Below are 17,891 nucleotides of genomic sequence, written 5' to 3'. Positions count from 1 at the left end.
CTTTCAACAGAGGACAGTTATGGGATGGATGGGAAGGCTAACCTGCCCAATTTCACTGGCGACATCGACTGGCAAGGACTGGAAGACTTGTACAGTGTGAATGAAAGTGTATATGAATACAGATACAACTATAGACTTAGTCTGGCTGACTGGACTAATTACTTGAAGGATGTAGATAGAATGTTTGCACTGCTGAACAGTTACTACCAGCAAAATAAAACAGACAAGGCTAACACTGCTCGAAGTGACGGGGACGGGGATGAATCATCCACACCGTTTACCTTGGTGGAAATGACTTCTGCTGAAGAATCAAGCGGCCTGCCTGCAAAAGAGGTGCAGCTTATTGTGCCTACGGACTTTGCAGCCCTCGCTTTGAGCACAGTGAATTTAAGTCAGGAGAGGAAACTTGAATTAAACAATGATATTCCTGAGAAAAGTAGTTTGAATGACGTACACTGGAGAAATAATCATCAAGCTGAAAAATGGATGGAGGATAAAGAATTGGACCGTTTTGATACGGATTTCAGTGGAAACGGTTTCATAGAGTTGGAGTCACGGCATAGCTTCCTGTTACAACCCATCAGCATTCCTCAAAAAGACACTCATCAGGACAGTGATGCTGTAGAAGATATATTTGAAGATCAAATGTATCTTCCCGTGAGGTCCGATGAATCCCTCGTTCATCAGGCTGTAAACGTATCCATTATGGATTCATCTATCGGTACCCAGAAAACAGGAACTTTCTTGAAAAAAACGGAACAGAGTCTTGCGGGGGAAACTTCACAAATCCTAAATGTAGAAGGCAGTGCCTCAGCTCCACTCTCCTTGGATTAGATCAAGTTGTAAACCATTAAATAAGTTCTCCTTTTTCTTATTAGCAAACTAATAAAGGTAATCATGACAACTGACATTCCATGTTTATTGTAGATCCGTTTTGCAGCTAAATTGAGCCCAGGTCAGTATTTGTCTGTGTGCATTTTTTTTATTCACACACACATACTTTCATAGTAATTCTCCCCACTGGGAAGCAAGATTTCCAGTTTTTAATGAAAAGAAACAGTGTTAACTTTTAAATGCAGTAGCACATTCTCCGAAAGCTAAAATTACTTCTTTGAAGAAGGTGTTCAAGTTACTTTCTCTATTTCCAATTGATCCCACCATGAATGAATGTTTCAGTCCACCCAATCTGTCTGCATAATGTCTTTTTCTTAAATTATTTTAACCACTGGAAATCCCTAATGTCACGCTTTTGAGTAAAATGCACTTTTAAAATCTGTATGCCATACCATTTATGAATCTAATACCTTACATGTTCTTAGTTTGCTTATTGTCTCATGTAATTGTGAAACCAATAAATAGATTGACAGGAAAGAGGTAATCAGCATGGATTGTGGAAACAGACACTTTGAATATTATTTTAGCAAAAATATTGCATGTTTTTGTTACTTTGATTTAATTAAATTTACTCTCAGAAAGGTATGGCTAATGATTGTTAACTGTAGGAGGAGTTGTTTAAATTGGATTGTTTCCCTACATGTTGATATTGTCAGTATTAAAAATCCATTAGGTTTTTTGACTTTTTTTTTTTTTTTTGCTGATACTGGTAGAAAGGTTTACATCAATACATATATGCTTTTGTCACCACATCTCATTTTTATTATCCTGAACAATTTCTTGAAAGCATTATTATCATTTTGAGATTTAAATTCTTTCTGTTTTGAACAGGCATTAAAGGGAATGATAAAATCACGTTAGATTTACATTATTTTAGATACAAAAGGCACATGAGGTAAAAAATAGTAGTTTAGATAATTTTTGTTGTTGTATTCTAAATTTTTTCTTGAACTTTACCAAACTTTAAATTTTATAAAGTATAATACAAAAATGACTTTGAAAATCTGTATTACTCGAAACATAATATCTTCCCTTGCTTTTTTGTAAATTTCTAAATAATTAGCACAACAACAACAAAAAAGAATTACCTCAAACAGATGTAATTCCATAGTGTCCAATTCACGGGTGTGTTTCCTATCTGTTACATGTTATTTAGTGTAGTGAGTATTTTTTGGCTATTGCAGGCACTGCAGATTAAACTTACATTCATTGCATTGTATTTTAAGTTGAAACTTTTTAAAAAGGAGATTCTTTTAGTAGGATTTTAACAATTTTAAGAAGCAGTCTTTTTGATGGACTCTGTACATATGTTAAAATTACTAGCTCTATCTGATGTATGTGTCATGGGCTGATTGATAGAAAAACGTATTTATGGTCATGAATGATGCTATTTGTACATAGATTTTAAGTTACTAGGATACAGACTGTGTTTTTAAATCTTGTATAATATTTCTGTGATACTTTTATAGTACAATTCTGGCTTCGGGAAAGTCTAGAAGCAATATTTCTTGAAATAAAAAGTGTTTTACTTTACCTGCTTCAGAGAAGTCCAGATGATCCAGTTTTCCTCCTAATTAAGATTTATTTTAAAAATATGTTAACAGTTTCAGTTTTAAGAATCCATCCACATTTAAAGCAATGGGTAACGAAATAACACACTACATTCTGTTAGTTATAAATTATTCCTGGAGATATGTATAATATATATTTTTTGTTTAAGACATGCTGTGAATTTTTTTTTTTAATTCCCAGTTCATCTGATCCTTTCTTCCTTGAAATCGATGCACGGAGCTGTACAACCAGCGGTTCCCAGAAGTAAAGCAGTATGTTACACGGTGCCACCCCCTGCTTTGCCGCTTTCCCTCCTCCCTGCAGAGCTCTCCCTGTGACAGCAAAGCGCAGCAGACCAGACACACAGGGCTTAACGAGAGTGGACCACAGATCTCTAGTCAGGAGGGTGTCTCCTTGCACAAGAGTCGTCACAAAAGGGAATTTAGGTTTCAAGGTAAACAACTCTCTTACTTGCACTCTATGTTTGTTCAGTGGCCTGTGAATAAGATTAGCTTCATAGCTAAAATCAGCCTCTGAAGCTATGCTTCTTGAACTCTTCTTTCTTCTACACAGTCCTCAGACACTGATGCTCCTGCAGACGTGAAGTTACAGGGGATATTTGTGGGAATCAGGAAAGGGGATCAATCGTTAACCTAAATGTTCAAAATCAGTCGTTGCAATGCTAGATAGACCCCTGAGAGATGTCTACCCCTGGAAAGCACAGTGGCAAACACAGGATGTATTTCAAAACGGGGTGCCGAGCAGGCTGAGCCAGCAAATTTGGGAGAACTTTAAGGACAAAGGCAGGTTGAAGCAAGGTCCCATACAATTACCTCTCATATCTTCGTGCAAGGAATTATCCAGTACCAGCCATGTGCCCACCATTGTTTGAAAGTGCATTTCTTTGAAAGAAACAAGCAAGATGCTTTCTTCTCTCTTAACACATGGGTAGAGATAGAGAAGGGAATGGTGCAATAGTGTGGTCCACACATTCACCCCACTTGTCCTTCCTTCTTACGTTAAAGTACTTTGGAAATGGAAGAGATCGCATCTTCCTCAGCTTGAAAGTGGTCAACCTTCCTTCTACCAGGACAGTGCCCTGTCTTCTAAACTATCATCAGAAGCTTAGACAGCGCCCTATCTTCTTTTTATAGCTCTTTTATAGGAGTGTGGAGGAAAAAAAATACAAAGGAGACTCTTTCTGTAGCTAAGAGGTACACACAGCAATGAGCTCTGATCCTTGCTCTCTGGCAACATGCATCGAATATAAAACCAGACCAAAAGAAAGAGGCCAAAAGCTGTCATATCCCCAAGTAGGTGTCCTAAGCAGTGTGCTGTTATCCCAACACATTTTGCATTTCTTTCTGTACAGTACTTCTTGTCCCGTAGCTGAGGCAGTCGAGTCCATGGGCAGCACATGGTGTGACTGTCAGGAAGCTCTTACAGGCATCAGGCAGTTGCAGGCTCAGGAAGACAACAAACGTCTAAATCTGACTTCATCGGCAAGCGCTCCTCACAGCAGGCAAGGGGAGGGCCGAGAGGAGGACCTTCTTGGCTTTTTCTGATCTGCAAAGTAGTTGTAGGTGTGTCTATTTTGAAAGGCAGTACAGAGTTATTTACTTTCTGAAGAGGGCCTGGAGCTGGACAGGAATAACTTTAAGGCTTGCACATCTCTGGGAGATGCCAACGTTATGTGAAATGTTCCTTCTGGGATTTAGAAGGCGGCAACCAGTACTGCCCTCACACCCTTGGACTGTGAGACACTTTCTGAGACCTCCTACCAACTGAAAGCCCTCAAGAAAAGCAAAGATGGGTAATGCTTCATTTCCAGAACTTCAGACATGACTTTTAGTTGCAGTTATGGGTAGGTACATCCTGTTGTTCCTGAGATGTTAATGCACACAAACAGCTATAAAAAAAACCATTTGGATCATAGCATCATTCTGGAGTTCAGCCACCTCTAGGTTTATGTGACAGTCGAGTGAAGTTTTTTTCAGAGTGCAGGTCTGGGCATAGACCACCCCCACTCTCCCCACCAAAATCCCTTTGGATGTCTGCAGCTGTCTATGTTGGAAGTCATGCAGGCACAGTGGGAGAGGATCTGTGTGTAAAACATTCAGGGCTGAGAAGCCAAGAGCTGCAACAGCCCTGTTCAGGGAGGATCTGCTCAGGACTAGTCTCGAGGCCTGAGCACCCGTGGGTGGCTGGTGCCCACTAGGTCTGATGCTGTAATAAAACTTCCTCCCTTAAGTTTCAGCAAAAAGCAATCCAGTTGGTGTGCTCTGACACTATTTTTCAGTGAGAACTGATGTGCAGTAAGTGGGGTACAAGCTGGAGAGTAATTTCAAAAACATATGTTGCACCTGAAGGGATGCAGTCGCAGCCTTGAGCCACCTTGGAGCTGCCTGGGGTAATTTTACTCCCACTCTGGCAGCAGATGTCAGCGCAGAGCCACACAACAGTGCCTCTCCTTGGCCCCCTGCACCACCCTGCTGTGCTTCCAACCCCTGCCAAGGTAGCTCATTTATTCAGTTTTCAACTAGCAACGATACCCTTGATGTGCTAGAAATCTACTGATGATAATTTAATCCACAGCACATTCCTTGGTTTAACAGTTCTAGTCTTGGACACTGGTGACATTCAGGGGGATCTCCAAGATGCTTTTTTGTGTGGTTATATGTATTGGAAATGAAAACGGTAAGTCTTACTTTGAACTTGGAAGTCAGACAGGATCTGGACCCCATAGATTTCTCTGCCGTCCATGAAACAGTATCTCCTCCCTCGTTGCGCACATCAGCTGAAGCTGTGCTGCTGGCTGAGGGCTTGAATCTGGTAGGTGCTGTGCACACCACTGCAGTTTCTGACTGTGGTCTGAAACCAAATGCACTTAGATACCTCAGAAAGACAAGCCATGTCCTGAATCAATGTGAATGCAGCTGCTCTGTGGCAGCAAAGTTTTGTTTGGTCATTGCTGGGGTGTGGGGGCTTGTAGTAGTCACAGTACACCAAGCAGTGAGGAAGTTTCATAGAAACAAGCCACAGCTCATCCAGCCATGAAACATGCACTACAGGTCAAAACACTTGGAGTATAAAGGCTCAGTAATGAAACATGTCTAGAAAAATATATTCAACTTCAATCTGCTGTTCATTTGATCTTGAAAGACCAGGCTGCCTTGGGACAGAATTTCCATCCATGGATACACCTATACTTTTAAATTAAAGTGAGTCCAGAGAGTAGAAAACCTAGCTCCAAAACCAAATTGTACAAACAAGGTCACATCCACACTGCTAGACCAGGCTGGCCCCATCCACATTATGTAGCACTTAGCCCTCGGTCTCCCCTTGGCTCTGTGCTGATGTTCCTGTGGACCCAAAATATAATTTCCATTTGTTTTCATTTTTAAATGTCTGTGGTAATACAAGGCCTGTGTTGCAACCACTAGAGCTCTTACGGCATGGTACTGCGGTGTCTAATGCAGCCCCTGTGGTGTTGCATGAAGACACGGGGGTCCCTGATGCACACAGCCTGTGGTTTTAGGGGGCTGCAGGAATGGGGGGAACCAAACCTGGCTCAGCCACTTCTGACGTGGTAGGTCTCTGTGGCATAGCCATTCTTCACAAACTACATGGAGGTAGTTTGTTGACATGGTCCAAATCAGAGCCAAGGAGTGAACTAAGCACTAAGCAGTGTGGACATCAGCAGTCCAGTCCTTGGGTTCATGCCCTGGCCTTCTTTTATTGAGCAGCGTAGATGCACATAGACTTGTACCCGATGTGTTTTTTCCAACTGTCAATATCTACTTCAAACAAATTTGTATTTCTTAGCATAAAACTAATACCAATCAAATTTAGTGCTAGAGGAAATGGTGGAATTTTACATTTTATTTCTGCACGATCAATACTTGGTTGTGATTCGGCGGTCACTGAATTCAGTGGAAAGATTTGGTTTTGTTTGAATATGCACTAAAAGATGAAATAATTCATCACCTGATCCAGAATGATTGCACAGCAACCCACATACCTTTTTTGTCGCTTTTTTTTTGTTAGAAATAAAACACACTTGATATGCTATTTTTTATTTCCAAATATCAAGTATTCAAGAGTTTGTTTTGTAAACACATGTTTACAACAGATGCCGACAATAGATTTCATTAAATGATGTGTTACACAGCTTTAAAATTATTCTAAGCTCTGCTGAGAAATAAATATCAATTAAAAAAACCCCATACAGGAGCCTAAAGTATGCAAAACAAACCGCATAAACCAATTAGTCTCTTTTTACCACAGCACAGCACCCACACACTCATACGGTCAGACATACTCTACAAATTTCCTTAATACTCTACACATTTGCTTAATAATGAGTTTTTTAAAAACTAAACAGTTACAGGCAGTGTGCCCACTCCATGCTCCTAACATACTACCCAGACTGTTGCTGTTCTGCTTAAATCATTTGGTAGAGGTATGCACTGCAGCTAAGGGCAAAACTCCCGATTGCTCAACTGGGGAAAAGAGCAGGTCTTCTTTGAGGAAAGCCTTCACTCAACCATGGATCTCACTGACTCCAAGTTCTTTTTTTTTTTTTTGGTACCGAAACTCAGTTCCGGATGATTTTGTGCATTTTTTTTGTTTTGAAATTTCCCTCCATGTTTTCAAATATGGAGTTTGTTACAGAGGTAAAATTTCTGACCTGTCAGTTGGAGGTGTACCTCTTAGCACTATTTAGGATACAGACGCCTCCTCTGCATGAGCAGTCCAGGCACAGTAACACAAAATAATTACCTTTCAGAATTCAAAATGGAAGGGAAAAATTTTGTCTTCAGGATTTTAAAACCAAAACTCTCTGTTTCAAATTGTAGCTCACTTTAAAGTTGACCAGATTTGGCCTTTTTCCATTCCTAGAGGTAGAATTTGCTCTTATTCTACCTCTCTCTTTCTGGTATTCCATGGAAGAACATTAATATTTGGATCTGAATCCTCAATTTAATTCAAATGCTTATTAATGTTGCTTGGTTAAGGGGTCCCAGAATTTAGCCCAGTGTTTCTTGTCATTACTATGGAATTTATTTTCAGCCTCTGCTTAAGCAAAGCCACCAAATCAAGTGACATGGTACAGCAGGATGAATACATCCTACATGAGATTTCTGTGGTCTGTATAGCTTTTACCTCAGCTGTTAGCGCTGGGCCAAATCCTATACCGCCTCCTGAAATGACTTTCCCACAGAAGAGCTAGGTAGGAGTTGGCCCACCAGGAATTACAAACACTGTCCTTGCTGGAATAGTCCAGACTTTAAGAACAAAAACACATGCGGTCGCATCATTGACATGCCTTCAATATGTCGTTTAAGTCATAGTGAATACATCATAAAATACTTCAGTACCTATTAGCACCACAGTGTTGTTTAGTCATTTGTCCAAAGATTATCAAGTTGTCTCACCCTTCTTCAAGGTGAACAATGTTTTGGATGCTTTTTGTAGCCCTTCATGAATTCCACAGCTTTTCACCTATTCTGTACCATGAACAAAATGTTACAGGATAACATTGTGACAACTGGTTTGAGATAGAAAAAATAAGAAAATACAGTACACACAACAGATAATGTAATAATTAGATGAGTAGAATGGAACCTGAATAAATAAGCATCTATTTCATAACACTTGAAACCAAGAAAAGTTTGGAGCTACTTTGAACTTACAGAGCTACATCTGTGTTTAAAAGGCTATATTAAGTCAAAAGAAAATAGCTTACCTGAAGGACTGGGGGGGCATTGCTAAAAACTACAGTTATTAACTGTAGTTAATGTGATGGATACGGCTATGGGATATGGATAGTGTTAGCTGTCCTTCTTAATTTATGTAACATATTCTGTGGAAAGCATAGGGAAAATTTCCTTCCTGAGGATCAGGTAGGCTTTCAAACCTTTGGCCACATAATAACATGCATTAGTGATATTCAGTGTGAAGAAGACAAATCACGTGAACCCTGGCCAGACCTAGTCCCCATGCTGAAGGCCACGCATCGTTACTCTGTGACAGTGTTTACGTGTAACCTTTTTGAATTGTTATTTGTAAAATGTTGTAAGAAAAAAAGAAAGCCCTAATTCTATACCAAAGAATGCATCTACCACCATGATGTCGACTGTCCATCTTCTAAGCACTCTAAAGGATAAAAATGTCTATAAAATCCAAGTCCAATATGTGAAGAACCTGAAATGTGTTAATACAGGTTTAATCTACAAGGGGCAAACACTCTGCCCAAAGCAATGCCGATTCAGATTGCAGTCCAGGTAAATCTCTGTTACCAGGTGTTTTATGCCCCTGGAAAGCAACCACAGCTCGATGGCTTCAGCTGGGGAAACCCAGACACTGCAGCATGCAGCATGGCATCTCCTATGCTGTTATAAAAGACACATTATTGAGAAAACAGAAAAAGATAAACTTGTTTAAGAAATATTTTGCCTTTGATCTCCAAAAACAGTAGTAGTAACCAGTGAACACGGTACAAAAGCTAAACAAGCACTTGATATCACTTAGTTCACAGACGCTTGCTAAAGCGCCAGCTTGTTAACGTCCAACCCAAGGTACTGGCCCAGTTCTTCAGCCTCATCATCGGACTGACGAGGCTGAGAATCTGGCTCCAAAATAGCAGTAAGACACTTTGGACCTATTTATCATCAGTTTTATGTCAACATAACACCACGAAGAGCTGTGGTATTACACACACAGGAAGTGTAGTAAGGCAGCAATAATTCAGGCATTTGGGGGGAAAACCCGCAAGAACAGAACAGAAGGTGCTGACCCGTCTCCCAGCCATGCTGTCTGGAGTTACATAAAGCAGGCAGTGCTCTGCTCTGTTTGTGCGGGATACTGAAAATTTGTCATCTGAACCTTGATGTCCAAATTCTGTGAAAGGGCACAATCCCAACCTACAGCATTACTTGAGCAATTTCATTGGCTTTAAGATCAGAAAGATGTCCTTATTTAATCTATCTCCCCACACAACGCACGGATTTTCAGCCAGAAATTCATAAAATAAGTGAATGGCAGGAAGAGCTAGAATGTATCTTTGAGCATGTCCACAAAAGACTTTGAATTGGAATTCTATTTGAAAATAAAAGCTTTCCTCCATTGCCAGATATATAAGTAGCCACACGTGAATGCCACAGGGGAGTACTCGAGTGCTACTTTGTGCTATTCTGGTTACAATGATCACTGAATCCACGGGGAAAAAAACTCAGTATGGAAATTACTCTTTGGGTGAAGGAACTCCTTTTTGAATGCAGATGGGATTCAGTCCAATACTTACATACATGCATTATTTTTAAGTGCATTACTTAAGTATATAAACTTACACACATATTTAAGTGTTCTGCTGGATCAGAGACATAATGAATGAACAGTTAATGCTACAAATTAATAAGCTATATTTAACAAAAAGAAAACGTATTTTTGAAAACACTACACTCAAGTGTTTGTAACTAATTTACGGACTTTCAGAGTTACATTTCTAATACCTAGGAGGAGATCTGTGCCCCTACTTCACTAACAGAACAGCAAGTTCTGAGGAACTGCATGTTACTACACGCACTTTTAAAGATACAATGGCTGGTCAAAGAACTGAAAGTTTCCAATTAAATACAAATTGCACCATAATATTCAACACTTTTCTTGCAGCTTCTCACACTGTACTGAAAGGATATAAAATGCCACCAGTTCCAAATTATACCACATTATATCCAGTATGCTCATGAGGAAAAAGGGGGACCAAAACCACAGGGCTTTTGCCTAGAATTAGAAAGATAGCGTGTCCCACTCTCCAGATATTCCAGCCAAGACCACAGCCCTCGAAAGCTCTACGAACCATCTCCTGAGGGTGCTATGCTCATAAGCACCCAAGGCCACAGCTACACCCTTTCTGAAGTCTTCCCCTTTTTGAGGAAACAAGGATGAATCGGAGGCTAAGCAGGGAGGATTACCTGTTCAGTCAAGTCCATATATTGGGTTACTTCTCCTCTCGTGTTCCTCACTCTAAATCAGGAATAAGTGGTGTAAGATGAAATTAGTCTGTCCTTGTGATGGTATCATGGCACTTTGCGGACTTGTAGTTAATTGTGGGTTGTCGTTGCTCCATATTATCCTTGGCTGGTTAACTGCAAGTAGATGACTTGGGTTTGCTACCAACAGCAGCCTATGCATGAACAGGACCCTTGCTTTACCTTTTCTTGTGCTCGCTGCTAACCAGACTTCAGTGTTTGGGGGTAGAGAGGGAAGGTGGTAGAAATTACAAGTTAATGGAATTTTATATTCTATGGTCAGAGGATTTCACAGCAGGAAGACAGCATGGCCATCTTCACTGGGTGATAGATAAAGCTCCTTTTTTCTTCTTGTGCGTTGGTTTAACACCACACGTCGATCATGACTACTGCTAGGGATGCACATAATTTCTCTGGTGATTCTGCTTCCTTCAGCAATGACAACCTCAGAAAATAGTGTTTGTTCAACAGGTCTCAGTCCATATTTCAGTCAATGTTGTCAATGTTAGAATTGACTTCTCTAGGAAGTTAATGTGTTTCCCCTGCATGCCTTTATTGGCTTAGTTCAGACTGTTACAGCTTACTCACAATAAAGCCTCTGTCAGGAATCAATCAAAAACTGGCTAGAGTTTGGGTTTTCGTTCTTTCAGAGGATGCTGATTTAATTAAGTGATTTTGTAGAAATATATTCATATTGTCAAAATTATCTATATCAAAAAATACTAACAATTTTTAATGCTATGATGTTTTGCATATAATTTTGAAAGGACAATTAAAAGGCTATTGAAAGTATGTAAACAAGGCTTTTTCAGTATTTCCAAAGTGACATCTTTCCCTCTACATTCCAGTTTCTCAAACATGTCAAAAAATTAATGTTTTTAGAAGTGTCAGGTTTTCCTAAAAAGCAGGTGGTCTCCATTCCAACAAGCTCTGAATTCCCTTGAAATCAGCTCAGAAGCGACAGCAGTTGCAGATGTGTCACTTCTATCATCACTCTCATTCTCTGCCATCAGTGTCAGCTCCTGACAATCCTACAAGCCTAATCTGCTCTCCCTTGTTATTCACATGGAACAGAAACGCACACGAGGCATGAAACAGAATAGATCAGGATAGATGATTCATCTCCAGCCTTTTACAATTCCCTAAATGCTCTGTTTCTGAGGTATTTGAAAAGATTGTCGCTCTTCACCTCACCCCGTGCTGATTAAAGTGGGTGAGTGATTAAAATGGATGGGTGATGGGCTGCAATTACACTTTGTCCTACTACTTTGCCTCAGTTTTTGCCATGGCAGGAATTTCTTGGTGCAAGAAGCATTTGAACTGGAGCAAAAGGAGGTATTTTTGTCATCTATTCTAATCCCCTATGGCAAAAAAATATACCCAGTACCTTTGAGCCACGGAAATTTATTCCTCAGGATGAGAAGTGTAGAAGCTAACATCTCAGGTGGCACATGCTGACTGAGGATGTATTGTACCTGGTGGCTGCACAAGGGAAGAAAGTAATTCTCAGGCTTGACCCCAAAAAGCTATTAATATGTATAGAATAGCAGGAAGTGATTAAAACAATCTTCCTCTACATTGTAGGCTGGGGTAGAACCATCTGAGTTTGGAGACAGAGAAAGTGGGAGTCATTACAAGCCACGTAAATGGACTGAGCCATTCTGAAAGAAGCAGCCACCACGTCAAGCAGGGGAACCAGCCCCGTGGGTAGTCCCATGTGCTGGTCAAGAAGAGCCAGGAGAAGACGAAAGACAGCTGGCAAAGGAGAAGATGGAAATCTGCTCTTCCCAGGACAACTCAATGGATGCCAAGGAGAGTACTGCCTTTAATTTCAAGGACTTGGTTCCATATAATGTCTGATCAACTTACATATTATAAATTAAAAATTAAACCAGGAATAACGCTGTTCAAAAATATGCAGAAGTTCTGCTCTTTCCTATTTATTTTCAAGCAAGCTCTCTACGTGGCACAATCCAAACCTGACTATCACTGAGTCCTCTTGAAAGAGTGCTTTTAATTTCCTAAACTTCTAAGACCTTCCCTGCAGGGCAAAATACAGCTTTGACTTCCTAGTGTCCACCTGAAATCATTCTTTGCCCTTTGAGACATCATTAGTACATCATAAGCATGGCACTACAAAGCCTCCAGAGCAAGAAATGAAATGCCAAGTACATTTGATTAGAAAGTCTCAGCGTCTCCTGGGGAGAAAACGCACTGCAGTAATTTGGAATAAGCAAAGGCCACATCACATCCTGTGGGTCCACGCTTGCACACAATTTCTATTCTTAGCTCTTCCCCTGGAAGGGCAAAGGAGAGATGACTTGCCCTTTCCCTTCACAGAAGCTTTCAATGAAGCTGAGAAAAGGAAAGGCAGCCACGCGTGGGACAAACCACACAACTGGGACCTCCAGACCTGTCCCACCAGCCTGCCCAGCACTGGGCAGCCGGAGAGGCATAAGTGGGGCAGAAACGAGAGGGACCCGGGGTCTGAGCCGGCACCCCTTCCCCAGCTGTCCTCTGTGGCAGGGAGCACAGGACCCCGGCGGTGCCAGCAGTGGAGGGGAAAGCCTTGTACCAGGCACCGTGGTGGGCAGGCTGCTTGCAGCCCACCTGAAGGGTCTCTCTGCTCACTCCTGCAGCCGGCAGCAAGCGGCGCCAGCCCGAACCCCGCGCCGTCGCTGGCTGCGAGGGGCCCGCCGGGTCCCAGGCGGCCACTCAGACATGAAACGAGGCCATTAGCTCTCCCTCGAGATTTTTTCACTGAAGCTGAACTAGACTGGCACGCGTTTCTGAAGGACTGCCAAGCTCTTCCTATCAAGCTACAACTGGTTATTTTCTTCTTCAGGAAAAGTATGGATTTGGTGCTAGTAACAGCCACCCAAATAATGTTACAGAAATATGCACGTATCCGCTCTGGTATGTGTGTATGATTCCTACATCTTAATGTTGTTATAAATTAATACTGAAGTTTTTTACTCCAAGCATTATACTTTCCTAGCCTGTGTACTTTGTGAAGAATGACTACATCCCATCAAATGAAAATTAATGCACATTTTGACAGGATAAAGATATTACGACTCAACATTTGCAAACATTACCTGATGCATAACTTTTGTATGGCTTAACATGTTATTAACAGTACTTTAAATCTTATGCTCTTCTTTAATTTAATGCTTATGTCTGAAAATAGCCCCTTTCAAATTCAGTTGCAGTAATGTCTTTAAAAGCAAACTTTAAACTTAATTTGCTGCACATACAATTATCCAAATAAGTTGCATAGTTTAAACAAGTTCAGTTGTGCTTTGTAGCAGAACTCACAGTAATTACTCATCTCTTAAAAATACAATTTGCAGATATGAAGTTGACGATACATTTAAGCATTTTTGTGACGTCTAGACATCAACGATATGAGTTTTTGTCACTCTTCCACTGACTTCTGCTGTTCATAATACCTCACCCTTACATTGATATTAGATCAGAGCATGGACATTTAATGGACACATCTGAAATAATTACCAACACAATTTTTAAAACTCCATTGTCAGGAAGGGAGAAATAAGAACTTGGGTTGGTTTGAGGTATCCAGCCCTCAGGAACATACTATGGTTGTTTGCATTAAGCTTTGTTGGTTTTATCACATGTTACATTTAGATTAAAAATAGAAGGCACAGGTGTTTTACAAGGCGCCGTAATTAAGTCAACCAACAAAACTAAATATTACATTACCAAGCCAGGGGTCTATATCTCAGCAGTGACTTCTTCCAATGCATTTTCATTTGAGGAATTTATTGCTTCTGAAAAAGGGCCGGGGTATGTCTGTGCTACGCAGTTCATTCCTTGTGCCACACTGATGTCTCCTCGGGAACTGAAGGTAGGGCAGGATCTAGTCCGTGCATAGTTTTGTTGGGGTCCATCTTGGCCAACCATCTCACTCACAGTGTTCACCGGCGAAGCCCCCCATCTCCGTCTCTGCAGTTGCTCTTCTTTACACTTAATGGAATACCAGGCCAGGAAAATAAAAAAGAATCCCACAAACTTGAGAGCAGCTGCCAACCCAAAGTAGACAAAACGAAACGAGGTGACATCGTATTCCCAACAAGATCCTTGTACGCCACAATCCTGTTGCCAAAGCATGCACGTGGTGTCAATAACAGCCCCAAAATAAATTGGGGTGGGAATGTAAGCTGAAATAAAAATTGCAACAGAAATAATATGTGTTAGCATAGAGTGGAAAACTTCTAAAGAAGCTATATGCCTTAGACAAACAGGGTAGGTCGAGAATTTTTGAGATTTCTACACCGCAGCTCTCACATGAAATGTAAAATATGGAAAACTGGTCAGCCGATCTTCCCACCAATTCTACTTATCCCACACATGAAACATACCACAAATAGGAAAGAATTCAAGCAAAGAAGACAATGCAGCAGCACCTTACAACAGGTACTGCTTCAGTCTGCCGTCCCATGACAGGTCTTCTTGAACTACGTGTCCCCCAAAAGAAAATCCAACGTTGCTCTCAGGAAACAAAATACAGGAGAGGAACAAAATACAATGTTATCTCCAGAGTGTTACTTGCTGAACATCCACTGCCCATGACCTGGAAAAGGGCGGCGGTTGCTGCTTTAGATTAAGGAGAAAAAGCCCCAAAGACCGCAAAATGTTTCTCTTACTGAACATGGATGGAAGCGGTGAGACCGCTAAAATTGCAAATTTTCTTTTGAATAGATCTTCCTCAGAAACAGACCTTAACTTCTAAGGCTGCTAAAAATGCAGCCAGCCCATTGAATGCTCCTGCTTTCTCCAGAAATACAACACCTTTCAGACAAGTCAGAAACATCCTTCCTCAAAGAAAACTTCCAGATGCAACTATATGGCCTTCTCCTCTTGTTCTCTTAGAACAGTCCTTGCTCACTCTAGTAATATGTTTCATAGTAGCTGAACACCTGGAGTGTTCTTTATAGGCAGGATTTTAGAAGTTCAACAGCTTGAAAGAAACTACTTTGTGGAATAAAGACTTTTAACATGTACCCTTTTTGCTTTGAAACATTTGAAAATAGACATTAAGTAACAATTGCTTCTTATTTGAAAAATGCAAAAAGCTATTGTTACTGCTGAAAGCAATAAAAATCTGTTTCTAAAAAAGAAAAAATCCATATAAAATAATACTTAGTAACTATTAATTTTTAAATAAAATTTGAAACTGTAAAAATATCTCTTTCTGGGACAAAAATGTTGTTCTAGAAAGTCAGTAAAAAAAAAGAAAATTAAATACATTCTCAGCTACGACATTTTCAGAAGCTATTAATTTTAGGTTCCCAATACAATTAGTCAGGCAATTATAGTTGGAGATTTATGGGATTTTAGTACTTTTGTGGTACACTTAAGTTGAACATGGTGAGCCTTTATGGAAATGCTGAGTAACTGTAAGACTTACCAAGAGTTCGTAATAAAACAAACTGCATTCCTAGTGCAAAGGGCCGCTCCCCATCTTCCACAGACCTAGCAGGCAAAAAGAAAACTCCTCTAAAGAAACAGTGATAAAAGATAATCATTGTGCTATGTTCTGGCTCTACCTCCTGCCTTGTTTCTGAGCTATAAAAAAATCTTTGTCTAAATTTCTTCCATTTAGCTTCTAATATTGTTAACTCTTATTGCTAGGAAAAAATATAGCCAGCCCCTCCTGCCCTTGTTTAATCAAAATCTCAATCATGTCTTCTAACGTTTCTTTATCTGTGTAAGGCCTGAAGAATTTGATCCAAACCCATTAAGGAAATTTAGAGAATCCATCCAAAATGTTTATGGCTTCTCATGATAGTTTCCTATTATTTCATATAATGTCTTGCTTTATTTTCTTAATCTTTTTCAGATAAATTAAAATTAATGGAGAATTAAGTTGCTGAAAGCTGCATTCAGATTCTGATTTTAACAGATCTCTGCGTAGCATAAGCACTTTGGAGCTACTTTAGGAAAAATATCAGTAGAAACATCCAAACAGCCTCTTTAAACACTGTTCCTTTTCAATACAAGTAATACAAGATTTCTTCCATTGGTTTCAAAGGAAAAATGTCAAGCTTTCAAAAGACTAACTACAAAGTAATGATATTCCACAATGCAATGACAATTTTCATAAACCACAGATTTTCTTCTGATTTAAAAAATATTTTTAAATCTTAACCTAAAGGTCTGAAATTGAGATAGGCAGCTTCTAATGACATTGAAATATAAGATAAAAACACACAAAAAGACTGCAGTCAAAGGGGTGCAGCTGTAAAATCAAGGTTTTGAAGTCAAGGACTCACTCAGAAATTGAGAAATTGGAGAACCAACTTGGGCCACAAATCTTGGACCGATGCACTGTGCACAATACGTGGTTTGGGACAGTGGGTGTCACTGTTCATGTGTGTGGGCCACCCTTGTTTTAACCGAACATTACCAAATCCTGCTGGAGATGTCCCTTATGCACCTCACTATTCTGAGGCTCACTGCAATATTAATGTTCATTGATTGTAGTTTACTTTTGCGTAACTGCAGTGCAATGACAATGGTTTTTTATTATTATTATGGTACAGGTGGAAAACCTGCAGACAGAAGGAGTAAGGTCAGAAGTCTCTGACTTGTAATGGTGCTGTGGACACACTAGTTGAGCTAAGGCTGCATGAGCAACTGGAAGTCTGATGTGCCCACTCCCAAGCGCTTGGCTTCACAGTCCTAACAGTGATCCTTGCACCCATTTTGTAGATTTTTTGAAAAGCAAACTGGAAGACAAATTCTACTATATGTACGGCACAGTCCTCCATGTGTCAGCAGCAGGCTCCTGCATAAACCTCAGCCACTTGAGCTGAGAAAATGACAGCAAGAGAGTGCTCATCCTTGCTGGGGATGAGACACAGATGCCTGCCAGACGGTTTCAGAGCTGTGCTCACGGCTGAGCCTAAGGATAGCGAAGCCAAGTCCTGATCTGCCTCATGTTTTCTAAGGCTCCATGACCTATTACAAAGATTTGCCATTATTATTTTTATAGGGTGCTAACTGTGAGCAGCAGCAGAACATCAGTAGTCTCAGAATACCAGAGTGAAGATACAAAGAGTGAAGATATAAAGAGTGAAGATATAAAGACCACACTACCAGGAGAAAATCCCACTTGGTTGGGAGGACCACTCTCACAGAAAGAAACGGCCCGAGACTGGTTTAAAAAAGCTCAATTTGGAGACAGATTTTACACAAAACCAGGTCAAAAGGTGTCTCTGTGTTAGCAATTAATGCAGCTCAAGAGAAGCAGATTTATACAGCTAAACAGCTCGTGCTGAGGACCCGACATCTACAGCACAAGCATTTCACATTTTGTAGGGATTTACTTCAGATCAGCTCTAACCTGGTCCCAGGGACTGAATGCCCATTTGCATCTGGATCATT

The 17,891-nt window shown here is 40.4% G+C and overlaps 2 protein-coding genes across 4 annotated transcripts in view; one reads left to right on the top strand and one right to left on the bottom strand.

Annotated features, from left to right (window-relative positions):
- Positions 1-1,558, top strand: part of SULF1 (sulfatase 1) — a 103,122-nt gene extending 101,564 nt beyond the window's left edge. For 2 of the 3 annotated variants that reach the window (XM_050892292.1, XM_050892293.1), the window contains one exon: positions 11-1,558. In XM_050892292.1, the coding sequence (XP_050748249.1) occupies positions 11-834 (824 nt within the window). In that variant the 3' untranslated portion in view covers positions 835-1,558. The remainder of the gene's footprint in view (positions 1-10) is intronic. The other variant, XM_050892294.1, reaches the window with a different exon arrangement.
- A 12,658-nt stretch (positions 1,559-14,216) lies between these two features.
- SLCO5A1 (solute carrier organic anion transporter family member 5A1) overlaps positions 14,217-17,891 on the bottom strand; it is a 73,689-nt gene continuing 70,014 nt past the window's right edge. The window contains 2 exon segments of the mRNA XM_050892457.1: positions 14,217-14,662; positions 15,913-15,977. Of these exon segments, the coding sequence (XP_050748414.1) occupies positions 14,217-14,662; positions 15,913-15,977 (511 nt within the window).

Source organism: Gymnogyps californianus, chromosome 2, assembly GCF_018139145.2.
Source record: "Gymnogyps californianus isolate 813 chromosome 2, ASM1813914v2, whole genome shotgun sequence".
Taxonomy (NCBI): Eukaryota; Metazoa; Chordata; class Aves; order Accipitriformes; family Cathartidae; genus Gymnogyps; species Gymnogyps californianus.
The sequence above is the reverse complement of the archived record's forward strand: the minus strand, read 5'-3'. Positions and strand labels throughout refer to the sequence as shown.